This window comes from Cibotium barometz, chromosome 46, assembly GCF_041138505.1.
Source record: "Cibotium barometz isolate CiBa-2024 chromosome 46, ASM4113850v1, whole genome shotgun sequence".
NCBI classification, from domain to species: domain Eukaryota; kingdom Viridiplantae; phylum Streptophyta; class Polypodiopsida; order Cyatheales; family Cibotiaceae; genus Cibotium; species Cibotium barometz.
This window is the reverse complement of record NC_141091.1, coordinates 27621435-27641353: the sequence shown is the minus strand read 5'-3', so window position 1 is coordinate 27641353 and position 19919 is coordinate 27621435. Positions and strand designations below refer to the sequence as shown.

Sequence of the window (19919 nt, the reverse complement as noted above, 5' to 3'; positions counted from 1 at the left end):
TTCAAGCAGCACACTCCCAGAAAAAAAAAACTTACTGGTTTAAAGTATGGACCCCCATTTAGAAACCCAAGTGGAGGCCTGTGCAATCCAAAACTGTGTGGAAATCCTGGCCCTGGACCACCCAATTGATGGGCACGCCCAACATGATGAAATGGTCTTCCTTGATTCACAGGTTCATGTAGAAGAGGATTTGGATGCAAATCCATCCCCTTTACACGAGGATCTTCAAACCTAAAGGTGTCACGGCCGAGATCTGGTGGGGCATGCAAAGGTGGCCCTCCATGTAAAGACTCAAAGTGCCCAGGCAGAGCAAATGGTTCCCGCCAGCCTGAGCTAAAAGGGTCCCTTCTTGATGGCAGGGATACAGGTTCTCTCCCAGGGCTGCGGATAGATGAGATGGAATCAGCCCTGCTCCTGGAATTATCTCCTCGAGGTCCAAAAAAGTCTGTAGGCAATCCAAGGCCCTCTGGACGCCCACCCATAATGTCTGAATGTGGACCAGAAAATCGACTCTGCAGTCCCACTTCAGTAGAAAATCCAGGTCGAGACCTCTCCTCAAAGGATAAACTTGAACGTGACTCAAAGTTACGTCTTGAATCAGCATCCGAGTCAAACCTGGACCTGGGCTCCCTATCCAAAGAGAACTTAGACCGTTGATCAACATCCAAATGCAGCCCAGAGCGTTCATTATCTGGAGGAAACCTGGACCGAGAATGAGCATCCAATTGAAATGGTGGGCGAGGAAGATCAGAATCTGAAGAGAACCTCGGGCGCGAGTCATTGTCTAGTAGAAGGGAAGGCCGAGGGTCCATATCAGGAAATCTGGAGCGGGAATCACCATCAAGCTGAAATGGAGGCCGGGCATCCATATCCAAATGAAATTTAGGTCGTGAATCGCTATCCAACTGAAAAGGCGGCCGCAGAGGGGTGCGTCGGGAACCACCGTCTGGTACAGGTCCAGATCTGGGTCCAAAATCAGGTGACATGCCTCGGCGAAATGCATCTGATTGTTGGTATTTAAGATGAGCTGCCGTGTCTAACGAAAAGCTTGATCGTAAACCCATATCTTCCAAGGGGTTATGCTGAGCACCAAAATCACTATGCTTCCGATGAGATAGACCAAAGTCTGCTGGAAAATCATGTCCTCCAGGCACATCAGGAGGGAACCCAGACCTCGCTAAAAATTCGCGGCCTGCAGCAACTTCAGGGGGAATCCCGGGTCTAGCCCCAACTTCCATGTCTGACCCCAAAGGTGGATGAGGTGGTGCTCTAGGAGGCATGTCAAGGGAACTTCCTGATGGAAAACGTGACATCATCTCCAATGGGACCCTAGGTGGACTTCCATCTCTAAAACCAGGATGCTGCGGCGGTGGTTCTGGCCTAAACATGGACCTTTGATGTAATCTCTTTTGAGCTTCTACTAGAAAAGGATCTTCAGGTCTGGGTCCTGAAAACTTCTCACTTTCAGTGTTCTTTCCACCTCTTGTCTCGTTTTCAAATGCTGCAATCTGTTCCATCAGATGTCTGCTGTGATCGACTGACAGTGGCTTTGCAGCATCCATTGGGGGAGGTGGTGGCAAGAAATTTTGGTTGCCAGGATCCAGATAACCTCTTTGCGGCCCACCAGCTAAGAGTGATGGAGTCAAAGGAGACGGTGCACGAGAAGGCGACTGAGGCTCCCTCGGAAAACTCCCAGGCCCGCTTGGCCGCCACTGAGGTGGCTGATCCTTCAAGATTCCCTGAGCTAAACTTTGCTGCTGTGGTGCTGGCCCAACTTGACTTGGTAAGGATAGCTTTTGCTCAGGATAGGCACCCGGACGGGGGTTCATAAACTGAGACATTCCGAACATAGCCTCTCCTGGTAGGTGCCTAGGGGCGCTCTGAAGAGGCGGATTAGGCACTGGGAGAAAAGCATTTACACCAGGCTGAGGCTGAATAGGAGCACGTGGCCTTGGAAGTCCACCCATTTGTGGCAAACTGGGCAATAAAGGTTCCTGTATTTGCTGCCCCTGGAATTCCATTGCATTCTTTTGCTTAGGTGACTGGTGCTGTAGCTGGTGCGGAGACTGATGATAGAGTTGGTGAAGATTTGGGCGTGGCACCTGAGACTGTACCTGATTCAGCTGAGGAGCCTGATGCTGCAGTTGTGGTAAGCTCTGCAGCAATTGTGGCGCTTTCTGCTGAAAGGGAGGAGGAATCTGATTCAGATGGGTTTGTGAAAGATTCTGGTTCTGCTGCATCTGCAATGGATTAAGATTGTGCTGCCCTTGCAATTGGCTCTGATTTCGCTGCAATGATGGAGCATTCTGACTATGCTGTGTTTGTGGAGGAATCTGACTCTGCTGCTTTTGCGGTTTCTGCTGTAGTTGCAAAGAATTCTGCTGCACTTGTGGAGGAATTTGCTGCATTTGAGGAGGCTTTGTAGGTGACTGAGTCGGCTGACTTAGTGGAGCAGAATCTTGCTTAGCTTCTGATTCTTCCTCATTAATATCCTCTTGGGGTCCTTTTTTATCAGGTGGGGCTTGCAGCTTATTTTCTGTAGTGGGTGTCACCTTTTGTTCTGACGCTGGACCACCTTTAGAAACAAGGGGTTCAGGAGATGGCTGCTTACTTTGGTCATCATGTTGACTGTCCCCCTTCTGCAGTGACTTGCTTGGAGGAGGATCCACAGCTTCACTGGAAGCAGGCCCTGATGTTTTTAGAGAATCCTTGCCATCAACAGCAGGAGGAGCTTGACTGGTTTTGGTATCCTGCTGCACATGCAGGCTAGGCTGTTGATTTGGTGGTAGGCTAGCAGTCTTCTCTGAGAGTTGGCCAGGCTGCATTTGCTGATTTCGAGTAGGTCCATTCATGTTTTGCATGGTTACAGACCCTGGCTTTGGTGCTTGATGGCCTTGCGCAACCCCAGGTGCTGCTTGTCCAGGAACCACATTTTGATTGGCTTGTATGACTGCCTGGCGCACTGGCTGGGGAGAAGGCTGCAAATGGGCATTAGGCCGAGGCTGCAATGGTTGCTGAAATCCATGGGCCTGAGGCTGATGAGCAAGGGAATTTACACCCTGCCCTGGTAAGTTCTTTCCTTGCCACAGGGCCACGTTTTGTTGTGCTCCTTGAGCCTGTGAATGATGATGCATTTGTTGCAAACCCGCATATTGAGGCTCCTGTGCTGCTTGGACCTGTCCCATATTAGGGTTTCCATTTTGAGCCCAGCCCATCGGCGGCTGTGGTTGCTGAGGTTGTTCCCAGGGTGGTTGCTGCTGCAATGGGTGTGCAGCTGGCAAATGTTGAGGGGGGACAGTTTGGTGCTGTGTCTGCATTTGTGCATGCGGAACTTGAGGCTGAAGCTGTGGGGGAGGCTGCTGTTGAAAAGGATGTTGTGAATGAGGCTGCTGTGGATGGGGTTGCTGCACATGAGGCTGATGTGTATGGGGCTGCTGCTGGAGGTGTGGCTGAAAGGGAGGCAACTGCTGAAGGGGCTGTTGGGGATGCACATGAGGCTGTGATTGGAACTGTTGGGGAGGCCCTGGCAGAGGATGAACCTGCTGGGGACCTGTGTGTTGGGGATGGGGTTGCTGCTGGGGATGGGGCTGCTGAAATTGAGGTTGCTGAGGATGAGCTTGTTGAGGAAATGGCTGCTGCTGTGGATGGGGCTGGAGCTGGAGATGAGCAGGCTGAGGAAGGTGTGGCTGAGGATGGAGCTGCTGGACCTGCGGTTGAGCAGTAGCATGAACTTGCTGCTGCATGGCTGGAAGTGGTTGTGCTACTGGTTGTTGCACCTGATAAGGCTGTGGGTTTTGTACATACTGCTGAGCTGGGGCTCCAGGCACCTGTTGCTGCTGAAACTGTTGTTGGTACTGTTCATATTGCTGGTACTGTTGGTATTGTTCATACTGCTGATGATAATATTGCTGATACTGTTGCTGGTACCATTGATCTGCTGCAGGAGGTCCTTGATGTTGTGGACCCGGCTGAACCTGAGACTGATCGGGTGCTCCTGGAGTATGCTGCAGTTGCACACCAGGCCCCAAAGGCCCCGACTGAACTTGGCCACCAGGAAATTGTGATGCACTCTGGATACCTGCATGGATTACCTGACTGTTATCCAGCATTGCACCAGGCATCTGCTGACCCATCAGCTGTTGTGAAGCTTGTGGATATACGTAAGGTTGAGGCTGTGGTTGTGATTGCACCTGTAGCTGTGGCTGTGGCTGTGGCTGTGGCTGTGGCTGGGCTTGAGTTTGCGGCATGTTACCCTACAGCAATGACAAAAATATCATCAGAAATGTTGACATACGTAAGTGCAGTTATGTAATAATTCACAAGAGTGCGTTAGCAAAACAGCTAACATGAGCACGTCCAGTTTACTTACCGTGCAGGTCTGTGCATGCTCTTGGACCTGCCGATGCAATATTTGTACTCCACATCTGTTGCAATAAACTGGAGAGTTGCCATATCCACAGCTAGCAGAATGTGCAGCTGACTCAGATAGCAGACCTTGCCAAACACACCCACTCTTGTGAAACAAGCACCGTACACCGATGCGACCAATTGCCTCATAAACTGCTGGATTTGTCTCCTGTAAATTCTGCAAAACACAGAAGTGGCCTGTCAGTGACTCTAGGCAAAAATGCCAATTAAAACCAAGATGCCCAAGATAAAGTTTGTCACAATTATTTGTTTGACACAGACACAGTCGGAAACGATAAGCATGCAAAAATAAAAAGTTTGGAGAAAAGCAAGCTTGCCCTCTGCCAACAACAATGGCGGGTTTGCAAATCACTTCAAGGTAAATCGACATAATACTCTTAAGAGAATAACCTTAAAGAGAGCCAGCAACTGCAAATTTGCAAATCACTTCAAGTAAATCAACAAACATTAAAAAGTTACACCTAAGACAGGTGGACCATTCCTACCCACATCAAAATTTCATGGAACAACAGTAAAGCATAATGCCTGTGAAGACAAAATACAGGTAACAAGAGAGCCACAATTCGTGTTCTGCAACAACCTGGTGCACTTTATAATCTCTCATTTACATACAGATTTCATGATTCATGAAAGAATGTGCACAGGCGGAAGCAAATAAACATGAGAGAGAGAGAGAGAGAGAGAGAGAGAGAGAGAGAGAGAGAGCAAGCAAGAACTAGAGCTTTATTAGCTTGAGGTTACAGAGTACAAGAGCCAGCAAATAGGGCAATGAATGATAATTGAATGAATAAAAGAGAGCAACTCTTATATACTCGTACATGAAGCAGTTGGCTGTAGAAAACAGGCCGACAGGACTCCACGACAGTTACATCTTACTCTTTCACTAAGGAAACCACACAGCAGTCAAGTATCTCAACAGGACCACCGAAAAAGAAAGAACGATGAAGCCCCATCAATTTTTTCCCAAGAGATGAGGCGAAGGAGGACGATTTCTCCAAAACAACCAGCTCTCCATGTGCTGAAGTTGACACGCCACCCTTTAGCCTTGTTGCCTCCTTAGGTGAGGTGGCGCAAGGGGGTGCCCAATTCTTTAGCCCACACCTTCCTTTGAAAGAGGGGATGGCTAATCCAGGAGCTGCCGCATTTTCTAGCTCCATGAAGGCTAAAAAGCACACAAAATCACAACCTTTTTCCCCACATGAAACGATATGGTTTCAATGTGCACATGAAACATTTCAACACTGAAACGTGAAATGAGTTTCAAAGCCACCGAAACGAGTTTCATGGTGACCATGCGGAGATGTGCTCCCCATGCGACACAGCCTACTACTCCGCCTCGGCCAACCTTTCCAAGGAGTGGCCGGTCGTCTCTCATGGCCACCCTCTAGGTGGGAACATTAGGGCATACGATGATGCCTCCCCCAAAGACAATATACACAATGATGAGTATTGGGTCAAAGTGATGAGTTTGCAAAGTCATCCTCACAAAAGGATGTTACATCATGGCGAAATCCTCACTTGAGATAGACAATATGCAAGACCCACTTGGTATGCATGCACATGATATGGTATGTCACTTATGGATGCTAAGAATGCCTCCATGCAAGACCCACTTGGTATGCCATGCTAAGAAAGTCAAACTCAGTTGGCCGTGAGTCAGGAGCATCACTAGCAAGAAGGGATTCAGAAAGACCAAAAAGTAAAAGCTACTTTTTCAAAAAGCAACTCTAGGGCCAAAGAGCAAGGCCATAAAGCTGGAAAAGCAAAGCACAAAAGCATTTGGGAAAAGTTGGCCTTATTTGAATAGTATTGTATTGTAAAAAGTGAAAAAGAGGAAAACAAAAGCAAAGCAAAAAGTAAAACAAAAGCATGGCTAGCTTTTGGCCAAAAAGCAAGATTCCCCTCAGGTATAAAACAAGTATGAACCTCTCTTCCTCATCATCATCAAAATGTGGATTTTATTTCATAACCGCCACAACGTCGTTGCCGACTGCCTGTGCTACATCATCATCAACCAGTCATACGTTGTACGGATCCATTTAGTCTCACGAGACTGTGTCCCACTACTGTCTACGTGCCGATTGAACAGCTGCCGTACAAGCCTGCCCCGACTATCTACTGCCACATTGCTGTTTTGCGCTGACAAGCTACCGCCGTGCTGCCGTTCTACGTTGTCTGGCGGTTGCCGTGCTACCACGTGCACTTGATCTGGTCCGAACACCTCATTACGCCATAAGACAGCTACTATTCGACCTTTTGGACTGTTTCTACTCCAGATTGGGCACCAAATCTATGGCTAAACATCATATATTTTATCATCTACTCTTATTGCTTGTGTACCTCGTTTACAAGCTTGGAGTACTTTGGATTTGGTGCTAGTCCAGTGAGGGATCTTGGAATTTGTCATAGCACGCCCCGCTGGGTTTACAGTGGTATCAGAGCAAGATTTCCCTCGAGAAAGCTTTCTTAGGGTGACAGAGCCATGTCGAGAGTAGAGGGCAACCAAGGGCCTAATGAAGGAAACAATTATGAGGCCAATCCAGGACTTCGGGATGGGAACAACTACAATGGCAACCAAGGTCGTCGATCCATTATTTATGACACTACGACCATGACGTCAAAAGAGTACAATAATTTTCAGCAATTCAAGCATATACTCAAGGATGAGGAATTCCTTGCTTGGAGAGCCAAAAGGGAACAAGACAAAAGGAGGACTCAAATGTTTGAAGACTTCATCAAGGATTGTGACATGCGGGGGATTGATCGTAGTAAAACAACCTTAGGCTTAACTATACTGCACTTAATTATACTTGAGAGATAGACAATGGTGTCAATGCAATGCACTGCAATGCAGCTATATTAAATGAATGGTTACAATGAAGATCTCTGAATAGATCTATGCCTGTCCTAGATGAATATCTATCTCGAGAAGAGAGAGATGCTGCATGCTGATGATGAATGACTATTCCCTTCTCCAATATTGAGGTCCACCCTTGAGATGTTGGTTTCCTCAAGAGGATGATCTGAATGATGTCTTCTACTCTATGCTGAATATACTGATGATTTGCTGAATGATGATGATGAACTGCTGACTCCAGTAAGCTGAATGACTGAATGATACGATTGCCTATTTATATGATGTTATACTGATAGTGTCAGAATATGCAGCGGAAATGACAACCAAACTTGGGTAGACAAGAGCAAGTAGACTGCAGAAAATAATCAGCACAAGAAACACTGAGAGATAGGTGTGTAAACTCTTCTCTATACACAATATCCCGAAAAACTGAATGAGAAAGTGGTGGGGGCTGAGGGGCAATATATACATCTCCACATGAGCAGTCGGCCAGCTCCAGAAGGTGCCCACGACTGTGTAAAATGTCCACGACTGCTGAAAATAGCAGTCGGCCAGCAACAGATGCCTACGCCTGAGCAAATCAAGTCGGCCAGCTCTCCTGCAGCCCACAACTGATACAGATGCAGTCGGCCAGCTACAGAGTGCTCCTGGCATCACCTGGCAGCCCTCCAACCACTAGGAAAAAATGGGAAAAATAGGGAAAAAATACGGGGAGTGTGGAAAAATGATATACGGGCGGGCACACCCACAACAGAGGCCCTGGTGTATACAAATAGACAGGAGATGACTTCTAACACCCCCTCTCAGCTCCTGGCTGTGAAACCAACCCCAGGGAGCTGGAGTGCCGCCTGAGCGTAGCCTGAGGTAGAGATTTCGTGAAGAGGTCCGCCGCATTGTCCTCCGTCGAACAATAAAGTAGCAAGATGTCACCCGCCAAGATCTTCTCACGAACAAAGTGATACTGTATCTCTATATGCTTGGTCCGGGCATGGAAAACCGGATTCCGAGCAATAGCTATACAACTCTGGTTATCACACTGGATGACTGTGGGCTCCCTCTGTGGAAACCCCATCTCGCCTAGCAGCCTCCGCAGCCATACAACCTCACAAGCAGCACCACAAGCAGCCCGATACTCTGCCTCTGTCGAAGAAAGGGCAATAGTTGGCTGCTTCTTGCTGCTCCAAGAAACCGCTCCTGAGCCGAGGGTAAAAGTGTATCCTGAAGTAGACCTCCTCGTGTCTGGATCTCCTCCCCAATCTGAGTCACTCCAACCTTGGAGCTTGACTCCATTCCCTCCTGTGTAAAAGAGTCCCAGATCCTTCGTACTCTGCAGATACCGCAAGATCCGCAATCCTGCGTCCCAATGAGTCTTCAATGGCGTCTGCATAAAAGAGCTCAACAGCCCCACGGAGAAGCTCAAGTCCAATCTGGTGTTCAGCAACCAGATCAATGAACCAACCAACTTCCGGTACTGCGAGGCATCAACTGGCTCACAAGGATCTGTAATGGTTAACTTTGTGTTCGGGTCCATCGGCGAAGTAATAGGCTTGCAGTTCTCCATCCCAAAGACCTCAAGCAACTCATGAACATACCGCTGCTGAGAGATGAAAAACCCCCTCTGGGTCTGCCAGATCTCCAATCCCAAAAAGAAGTGGAGTAAGCCTAAGTCGGTCATCTCAAACTCCTTTGACAAGGCAACCTTCGTCACTCCAATGTGCTCCACATGACCGCCGGTGAGAATGAGATCATCCACATAAAGGATGATGAGTGTGACCATGCCGCGTTCCCGAAAGAGATACAGGTTCGGATCTGCAACCGATCTCTGAACTCCAGTCCGAATAAAGAAGGAATCAATCTTCTGATTCCAAGCCCTGGGAGCCTGCTTAAGACCATACAAGGCCTTACGTAACCTGTAAACCATCCCTTCCGATCCTGGAACAATAAAGCCTGGAGGCTGCTCAACGTACACCTCCTCCTGCAGGTCACCATTAAGGAACGCTGATTTTACATCCATCTGGTACACGGGCCACCTCTGAGAAGAAGCAAGGGCTAGAACGGTCCGAATCGTGGTCATCCGCGCTGTCGGTGCAAAGGTATCCTCGTAGTCGATGCCTTGCCGCTGAGCATAACCCTTAGCCACGAGCCTGGCTTTGTGTTTGTCCACCGACCCATCAGCCGCGTACTTGGTCTTAAAGACCCATTTGACACCAATGATTGACCGCTTCGACGGCCTCGGTACCAACTCCCAAGTGTTGTTCTTCTCGATGGCGTCAAGTTCCACCTGCATGGCTTCCCTCCAAGTATCCTGTGAAAGGGCTTCCTTTACGGAAGTGGGCTCTTTATCCCGCATGATACGAGACATAAGAGCATAGTTCACCTGAAGAAGCTCCGCCGTGTTGCTTTTATCTCAGACTCGATGTGATCTTCGAGGGCCGTCCTCTGTGGTCCACTCGGAGGGTAGCTCTGTGACACCTGACTCCCGAAGGGTGTCTAACAACCACCTAGGTACTCGAACAGATCATGGAGCCTCCTGTGATCGCGGGGGCTCAACTCCAGCTGCGGGCTCAACCTCCTGTGATAACTGAGGTGGATCAACTGGAGTGGTAGACTGGGAATCATCATCATACTCTGGATCTCCAAGAAGTGGCGGCTCCTCGACAGTGGATGCTGGAACATGCTCGTCAAAGACCACATCCCGGCTGACAACAATCTCGTTCCTCTCTGGATCATACAACCTGTATCCCTTGGAAAGAGAGTTATACCCCACAAATACCAGCTTGCGGGACTTGGAGTCAAGCTTCCCCCTCTGCTTCTTCGGAATATGTACATACGCGTCACTCCCAAAGACACGGAAGTGCGAGACATCGGGTTTCCTGCCAAAATATGCCTCAAATGGAGTCATATGGGGTACAGAAGTCGTCGGAGAGCGGTTAATGGTATGGACAACTGTTGCCACAGCCTCACCCCAAAGTGGACGAGGAAGATCTCGATGCTCCAGCATGGTCCTCGCCATCTCCACCACAGTCCTGTTCTTACGTTCAACAACTCCATTCTCCGAAGGCGATCCGGTATTGGCCAATTCCCTCTTGATGCCATGATCTGCACAAAACCGGAAAAATACAGTCGAGGAGAATTCATCTCCTTTGTCAGCCCTGAGAGTCTTGACCTGAAATCCAGACTCTTTCTCCACCATCACGTGCAAATCCTTGAACCGAGCAAAAGCTTGGTCCTTCTGTGAAAGAAAGTAGACCCACGTGAATCTGGTACAATCATCAACAAGCAGCATGAAGTAGAGAGATCCTCCCAAGGATGGTATCTGCTGTGGTCCACACAGGTCAATGTGAATCAACTCCAAAGGTTTCGAAGCCCGCCTGGAAGGCTGCTTCGGAAAGGATTCCCTGTGCTGCTTACCACGTATGCAAGAACTGCAGCGTCCTTGCCTACTACCAACATCTGGCAAGCCAACCACCATCTGGACCCAGAAGGCGCGCCGCAAAGCATCCACATTTAAGTGGCCAAAACGAAAGTGCCACAAGTCTCCGACCTAAGAGCCTGTCAGTGAGTGATGGGGAGAAACAGTTAGGGTTTCACTTGTGTGGGAGACATACACAGAGAAACAAGAGAGAGAGAGAGAGTAAGAGTTGTGGGGATAAGTCAACTCATCAAGTGAGTGTGTGACTCCCCTATCACACATGTATATTGCACTAGTATATAGTGTGCACTTAGTACATTAAAAGTACTAAGTGTACTATGTACTATAACTTATGGGCTTGTACACACTATAAGGGTGGGCATAACGCCTTTACCCCAACAACCTCCCACTTAAAGGCAAAGTGCCCTTAAGTAAAGGAAAAGAAAAAATCAGCATGTACATGATAATATACAAGGCCATATCAAGGTTGAAAATGGCCTCATCCAATGCCCATCAAGTGTCTGCAATGAGCAAACCGCTCCGAAGGCAAACTCTTTGTCAACAGATCAGCCGGGTTGTCATCCGTATGAATCTTAACAAGCTGAATTTGCTTGTTCTCTATCACCTCTCTGATGAAGTGATACTTCACATCCACATGCTTCGTCTTTGCATGAAAGACAGGGTTCTTTGCCAACTGGATGGCACTCTGACTGTCACAATGCAACAATGGAATATCCCCTGTATATCCCAAATCAACCACTAACCGAGATAGCCATAATGCCTCCTTGCAAGCCTCTGTGGCTGCAATATACTCGGCCTCTGTAGTAGATAAGGCTGTGCACTTCTGCATCCTGGATATCCATGACACAGCACCTCCTGTGAATGTAAACACATAACCGGTAGTAGACTTCCGGTTATCTGGATGACCGGCATAATCCGAATCCGTGTAACCATGCACTAATGCATCCTGTTTGCCAAAGCAAATGCACAAATCCTGTGTGCCCTTCAGGTATCTCATGACACCTTTCACTGCTTCCCAATGCTTCTTGCCAGGGTTGGCCATGTATCTAGAAACCACTCCCACTGCAAATGCAATGTCCGGCCTAGTAGCAACCATGGCATACATGAGACTGCCACAAGCTGAAGCATACGGAATCTTGGCCATATCAGCCCTGTCTCTATCTGACTGTGGGCTGTCCATAGCACTGAGTTTCACATATGGAGGCAAAGGAGTACTAGTCTTCTTCCCCCCGTCCATATTGAACCTCTGCAAGACTTTGCCAATGTATTCCTTCTGAGACAAATACAACACATGCTGATTTCTGTCTCGAAGTATCCGCATACCCAAGATGTGATTTGCATCACCCAAATCCTTCATATCAAAGGTTTCATGCAGCCTCTTCTTCAAGGCATCCATCTCTTTACGAGATTTCCCGGCAATCAACATATCATCAACATACAAGATGAGGATCAATAGACTGTCATCCAAAGTTTTCTTGGTGTACAAGCAGTGATCTATGTCACTTCTCCTGAATTTCTGTGATTTCATGAATGTACCAAATTTATGATACCATTCTCTTGGTGCCTGTTTGAGTCCATAAAGACTCTTTTTCAGCTTGCATACAAGCTTCTCCTTTCCACTCACTGCATAACCCTCTGGTTGCTGCATATATATCTCCTCATGGAGATCACCGTGAAGAAAAGCAGTCTTCACATCCATCTGAATCAAGTCCAGATCATCATGTGCAACCAAAGCCAACACAGCTCTAAGTGTGGTCATTTTGACCACTGGAGAGAAGATCTCATCAAAGTCCACACCATATTCCTGCTTGAAGCCCTTAGCCACTAACCTGGCTTTGTATCTTGGCTTTGCATCTGATGCAACTTTGAGCCTGTATACCCACTTGCATGCCAAAACCTTCTTGCCTGCAGGCAAATGCACCAACTTCCAAGTTCCATTTTTATGCAGAGAATCCATCTCTGACTTCATGGCACGCTCCCATAGAGCTTTGTCTGCCCTCTGTAAAGCCTCTTTATAACATGAGGGCTCTCCACAGTCAGTAAGCATCAAATAGTCAACCCCTGGAACAAACCTGTCAGGGGCTCTGGAGGGTCTAGTGGACCTCCGTACCCAATGACCATCATTTGCAGGTTGCTGTCCAGCCTGCATATCACCCATTGGTGGCTCCTGTTCCATGCCATAAGGCTGAAAAATCATGCCCGGTATATCCTCTAACTGTGGTATATCCATAGGGATATCTTCTGCCATCTGTGGCTGTCCATTTGGACCATTTTCAGCACCATTTAAGGGCTGGTTTTCCTGCTGTAATGGCTGATTTACAGCCCTTTGTTGTTGTCCATGATGTCCATCATCATCAAAGATGACTCTGCTAGGCTCCTGTTGCCTTGCAGGCTCCTTATACATGCATGTTTCATCAAAAATGACATCATTGCTGCGTATGATCTTTCTATTCATGGGATCCCAAAGTCTATACCCCATTTCACCTCTGTCACCATATCCTAGGAATATGCATTTGTGAGACTTAGGATCAAGTTTGGTGCGCATTTCCCTGCGTATGTGCACGTACGCAACGCAACCAAACACTCTCAAGTGCTTGTATGACGGAGGCTTCCCTGTCCATACTTCTTCTGGCACTTTCCCACCAAGTCTCGTGTTAGGTGACCTATTTATAAGGTGAACGGCTGTCATAACAGCTTCAGCCCAAAAACCATGAGGTAATGCAGCATGTGACAACATAGAACGGACCTTCTCCTGTATGGTCCTGTTCATCCTCTCTGCTGTCCCGTTTTGTGGAGGATCATAAGGAGTAGAGAGCTCCCTCTTGATGCCTTTAGCATCACAAAAGTCCTGAAATTGTTTGGACGTATACTCTCCACCATTGTCGGAACGCAAAGCCTTCAGTGTTTTGCCAGTTTGATTCTCAACAAGAGCAACAAACTTCTGAAACACTGAGAATGTATCACTCTTCAAACGACGAGGATAAACCCACACCTTGCGTGTGGCATCATCTATAAAAGACACAAAGTATTTTGCCCCTCCCAAAGAAAGCTGAGGCATCTCACATACATCTGTATGCACAAGCTCTAACTGTGCATCTTTCTGTCCAAGAGCTTTCTTGTGGGGGCACTGTAGTTGCCTACCATATATACAATGCTCACAAAACTGAAAACTTGAAAACTTTAGAGAAGGCAAGTAACCCAAACGAGACAATTGCTCCATTCCCTTGACACTCATGTGTCCCAACCGGCTATGCCACATAGAAATTTCCGGCAGCTCGGTTGCATTTACATTAGCATGGTGACAAACACCTGCATGCATGAAATAAAGAGTGTCCACCTTAGAGCCTCTGGCAACAACCAGTGAGCCCTTACTAATCTTCCACTTTCCACTACCAAATGTGGTAACATAATCAGCATCATCAAGCTGTCCAGTAGAAAGCAGATTCTTCTTGATCTCATGCACATGCCTGACATCATGGAGCATAAGCTGTGAGCCATCTGAAAACACAAGCCTCACATCACCTCTGCCAAGAATCTTGCATGCATGGTTATCACCCAAATAAACCACTCCTTCATTGCCAGCAGTGTACCTGACAAACAAGTCTCTGCAACCTGTGACATGAAAGGAGGCACCTGAATCAATGATCCATGAGTGCATACCATGACCACCTGTAAGAAGTGAATGGGCATCAAGTGAAGAAGTAAATAGGACCTCATCCTCACTGCCACCTGCATGTGACACATTGATTTCTTCAATCTTGACTCCACTTTTGCCCTTTGGCTTTACATCTTTGGCTTCATCCTTGTCTTTGTCTTTGCCTTTTCCCTTTTCTTTTTGATCATTTTTCCATTTGTAGCATTGCTTTTTAATGTGTCCCTTCTTGCCACAATAATGGCATTCCAAATCCTTTTTGGAGCGAGACTTGCTCCTTCCCCTTTCTTGGCTTTTCCCCCTTTGCTGGGATCTCCCACGTGCATTCATTGCATTGGACTTTCCAACAGAGTTGTTCTTCCTGTTCATCTCTTCTTGAAGAAGAGCACCCTCAACATCTGCATATGACAGCATAGCATTCGAATTGCTAGTGGCTGTCCTAAATGTGTCCCAACTCTCTAGCAAAGTGCATAACAAAAAAGTGGCTTTGAACTCATCGTCCATTGCCAACTTTTGATTAATGACTTGGCTGACAATACCATTAAACTCATTGAGATGGGCTGTCATAGAAGCCCCTTCCTTCATCTGAAGACCTATGAGTTTCTTCAACCAATACACTTTGCTTGAGGCACTTTGTTGGGCATACAAGTCCTGCAATCTCTGCCACATTCCCCAAGCTGTCTTCTCTTCACGAATGCTGAAAAGTAATGAGTCTGACACAGACAACATGATAGTAGATCTTGCCAGCTCATCCATATCTTCCCACTCTTCAGCAGTAAGAGAAGCGGGCATCACACCCCTTTCTTTAATAGGCTTGTGCTGCTTTTTCTGAAGCAACACATTGTAGCACTGGGTTTGCCAAATATCATAATTCTGCGAGCCTTCAAGCTTCTTGATGTGAAGCAATGAAGAGCTGTCACCTGTGGTTGCCATAGCAAAATGCAACCTGTCAATGCCTGACTCCCTGCAAAATGTGCAAACACTGCACCAAAAGCACACAAAGTGCTCACAGTTTTTCTCCCAAAGTTTATCTCCCACTGCGGAAGCAAGAATGCAACTTTTCTCCCACCTTTTGTGATGAAATCACCAAAATCTGGTTGCTGCAGATTTTGGACAGCACCTTAAATGTGCTCTTTTGCCCTTCCAAAGTACTGTACAGCAGTACTAAGTGCTCACCAATGATGTACCAAACCTGTACCGGCAAGTTCAGCAGCTGAAATTGAACCTTTTGGTCACTCAAAACAGTGTACAGCCATGACAAAACATGCACAAAGCTGTGCCAAATCTGTACCAGCAGGTACAATAGCAATAAATGCTCTCCTGGCTGTCCAAATGAGTGAAAATCAGACTTTTACAGTCCTGTACACTGCATAAAACAGTCCCGAACAGAAATTGGGCAAAAGCCCCTTGACTGCAAGCTGATTTTTGAGGATTCAAGGCATAAATGGCTTGCCTGCTGCTTTGCCAAGCTCAACAAGCATACGAACTTGAAAAGCCCCTTGATTTAAGATCAATTGCTGATCATACATGGTACATTGAGGCACATGAAGGCATCCAGAGTGTTCACGATGCTTCCCCCTGGCCACATATACATCAAATACATGAAAGCCCCTTGATTTACAGGCACATTGAGTGCTTGTAAGGCATCAACACATTATCCACAGCATCAAATGCGATTGCCTGCATGCAAATCAACCAAATCGGCACAAAAGCCCCTTGATTTGCAAGGCAATTTGCTGCAATTTTGCCCAAATGTGCAATTTTTCACATCATACAGCATGTATGAGTGCTTAATTGCACAATTACATCAAAAGCCCCAAATTTCGACATACAATTTCCTGCAAATTTATCCTGATTGTGACCAATGTCACCCAATTTTGCCAATTTTGCTCAAAAATTGAGCAATTGGGCACCTGTACCTGCTCAATTGTTGATTGTACTTGCTCAATTGCAAATCCCAAAAAAAAATTGAGGAAAATACCTTGTAATTTTTTGATTTTTCTCTGATTTGCAGGCGAATTTGGTGCTGATGCTTGATGCTGATGCTACTGAAAATGTGTGCAGATGAACTGCAGCTGGTTGGAGCTTCTATACACAGAAGCGTAAGTGCGTAGCTCTCCTCAGGCGTGCTGCAGAAGGCGTGGAGACAAAATGACAGGCGACGGGCAGCAATGCATTGAGACAAGATGACAGGCTTCGTACGCCTTCTGCAAGAAACAGCACGAGCAGCTACGCTTTTAGAGCGGGCGAGCGGGTAGTACTAATTCAGCAGCACGAAGGACCGCACATATGGCGTTGGTGATGGCGATGGCAGTATCCTCATCGTCGTAGTAAGACAGCTCGTCGTCGCTTTGCAAAATGACCTCCGCCTGGTGGTGGCGGGTAATGCTCGTCCAGCGATAACACTCACTGCGACCCACGCCTCGTGTGTTCGCCTGAGTATGGACGCCCAGCGTTCAACGCTCACACAGACAGCACACGCCTGCTTGCCCAACACGTTGCTGCCTTCGCGCTTTGCTTCGCCGTGCGCCTTCTACACGCCTGAAGTCGACGTGCTTGCTGCTTTCGCTTTGCTTCGCCGTGCGCCTTCTACACGTTTGACGTCGCCTTGCCTCTATTCGGTTGTACGCCTTGGCTTACGTATCTGACACGCCTCACACGCCTTGGTTGCAGTAGGCGCCTGACACGCCTGCCCCCTTGGTTTCGCCCTTCAAGATTGTTGGCTCGACTGTGTGCTACTGTGGCAAAGCAGCTGCTGGAGAGTCGAGCTGCTGGTTGCCTTGCACACTGAATTGAATGGGAGAAGAAGAATCCCCTACGAGCCAGTGATTCAGCACTCGAGAACAAACCCTAAACCAGGGCTCTGATACCAGTTGATGGGGAGAAACAGTTAGGGTTTCACTTGTGTGGGAGACATACACAGAGAAACAAGAGAGAGAGAGAGAGAGAGAGAGTAAGAGTTGTGGGGATAAGTCAACTCATCAAGTGAGTGTGTGACTCCCCTATCACACATGTATATTGCACTAGTACACATAGTGCACTTAGTACATTAAAAGTACTAAGTGTACTATGTACTATAACTTATGGGCTTGTACACACTATAAGGGTGGGCATAACGCCTTCCCCAACAGTGAGGAGAGTGCAGAGAGCTTGTAGATGCCATTCTCCACACCGCCTTCCCAAACAACTTTGCCTGTCTCACGGTCCCTCAGAGCAATTGAATGCTCCTCAAATTCCACCCGAAAGCCAGTCTTGCATACCTCATGCACTGACAAAAGATGAAAGCCCAGAGCACGGACATAAAGAACACGGGAAGCATGCTTGCCCTCCTTTCCGTCGGGAATAATCTCCATCCGGCCCTCACTATGTATCGGAATAGTGGAGTTATCGCCAATAAAGATACGACCTGACTACCGTTTCAGATCCAGGAAGAAGTCACAGGATGGAGTCATGTGCTTGGAAGCACCACTCTCGAGAATCCATTCCCGGGTATCCTTTGCGGTGAAGCCAACTGCCTCCTTGCTCGAGGATGATGAAGCATCGGAGTCCACCATCTCCAAGTGCACAAATGCCGGAGTCTTCGCAGCTGAGGCTGAGGGCTCAGCACTCTTCCCTGTCCGTTTAGGGCACTTCCTCCAGTAGTGGCCTTTCTCGCCACAATCATTACACGATCTTTCGGCCTTCAACTTCTCTCGTTCTGGATCAGGCTTCTTCTCGGAAGACTTCTCCGGTGAAACGGCCATATCTACGGATGATATCTCTTTCCCAGCTTGAAGGACTTCCTGCTGAAGGGCCTGCAGCTTGTTAATGTGTTCCCGCATCGTCGAAGACTTTGCAGGGTTCATAACCCGCATCTGCACTTCCAAGGATATCCGCTTCATGGGTGACACCCTGTTGTACAAAGAAGCCAAGTGCTCCCATATGCCTCTCGCCAGCGTCATGTGCTTCACATGGTTGATCACCTGTGGTGTGCAATTGAGGAATATAAACGACCGGACCCTGGCGTTGACACGGTCCCACATGTGTGCCTGTGCCTCACGGTCCTTCCTTGTCGATAATAACTCCCCTTCCTCAGCTTCCGGCCGTGGCACCCCTATGATAATAAAATCAGCAAGATCATATGACTCCAAAACTGACTCCATCATGACCTTCCAGATGCCGAAATTGGACCCGTCCAACTGACGATCCACTGGGAACGTGGGGAGAGTCGGAATCTTCACGTGCTTCTCGGCCATCTCTAGTAAATCTGCCATCTCGGAGAGTAACCTGAAAGGGTGGGTGGGTGGGAAAAAATCTGAAAATCAAAAAATATGCAAGTGGCTGTCCAGCCCCTTTGCCCGCCTTCCTCTTGCACCTTCTCTTCCCGTTCAGCCCGAAACAGTCCACCGATCAGCAACCTGTTGCTCCCCCTCTTGCTCAGAAAAACGCCCAAGATCTTGTAGAGCCTAGGGCTCTGATACCATGTCAGAATATGCAGCGGAAATGACAACCAAACTTGGGTAGACAAGAGCAAGTAGACTGCATAAAATAATCAGCACAAGAAACACTGAGAGATAGGTGTGTAAACTCTTCTCTATACACAAGATCCCGAAAAACTGAATGAGAAAGTGGTGGGGGCTGAGGGGCAATATATACATCTCCACATGAGCAGTCGGCCGGCTCCAGAAGGTGCCCACGATTGTGTAAAATGTCCACGACTGCTGAAAATAGCAGTCGGCCAGCAACAGATGCCTACGCCTGAGCAAATCAAGTCGGCCAGCTCTCCTGCAGCCCACGACTGATACAGATGCAGTCGGCCAGCTACAGAGTGCTCCTGGCATCACCTGGCAGCCCTCCAACCACTAGGAAAAAATGGGAAAAATAGGGAAAAATACGGGGAGTGTGGAAAAATGATATACGGGCGGGCACACCCACAACAGAGGCCCTGGTGTATACAAATAGACAGGAGATGACTTCTAACAGATAGTTGGCCAGTATACTGCAGTCGGCCAACAGTTTGGATACTCCACGACCTATTAAACGCTCAAAGCTGCTGTCAGCTGGTTATACCTCTGTAGGCTGGTTGTAGATGCTGAGTCGGCTGCTGACCAGGCCCTGTCGGCTGGTTCCCTATGCCTTGACTTGATGGGCTACATGCTCTAAATGCCTTGAATGTCTTATGTACCTGCTGTAGCTGCTGTAAAAGCCCCAAACACTGTTGTACATGCTGTGATAAATGGATTAATGCTTACATGTCCTGCTTGATGCTTATGGATGCTAAGAATGCCATGTCACTTGTACACCTACTAGGTGTGCACGTGACATTCCCCTCTACTAAACTATTGCTGGGTGGTACATCTGGCAACCTTTCGACGACTCTGCTAATCCTCCTACATAGGTGTACAAGTGACATGGCATTCTTAGCATCCACAAGCATGGAGGCTATTCCTAGGCCTACTCTCTCGGATGCAGCCTCTTCGGGACAAGCAGCCCTTCGTATTGAGTTTCTGCCAAACCTCCAGAGATGCAAGGCAAACTCAACCATAATGAAGCCTAGCACTAAGGGAAGT

The 19919-nt window shown here is 47.8% G+C and overlaps 1 protein-coding gene across 6 annotated transcripts in view; it reads right to left on the bottom strand.

The window, feature by feature from the left end:
• The window catches only part of LOC147612084 (uncharacterized), a 53695-nt gene that overhangs the window by 18953 nt on the left and 14823 nt on the right, over positions 1-19919 (bottom strand). For all 6 annotated transcript variants that reach the window (XR_015263649.1, XR_015263650.1, XR_015263651.1 and 3 more), the window contains exons 4-5: positions 4370-4585; positions 36-4253 (exon numbers count right to left, since the gene is read on the bottom strand). Coding sequence is in view for 3 of the 6 variants with exons in the window: in XM_086783960.1 (XP_086640086.1) it covers positions 36-4253; positions 4370-4585 (4434 nt within the window). In the remaining 3 variants the exon portion in view is untranslated. The remainder of the gene's footprint in view (positions 1-35; positions 4254-4369; positions 4586-19919) is intronic.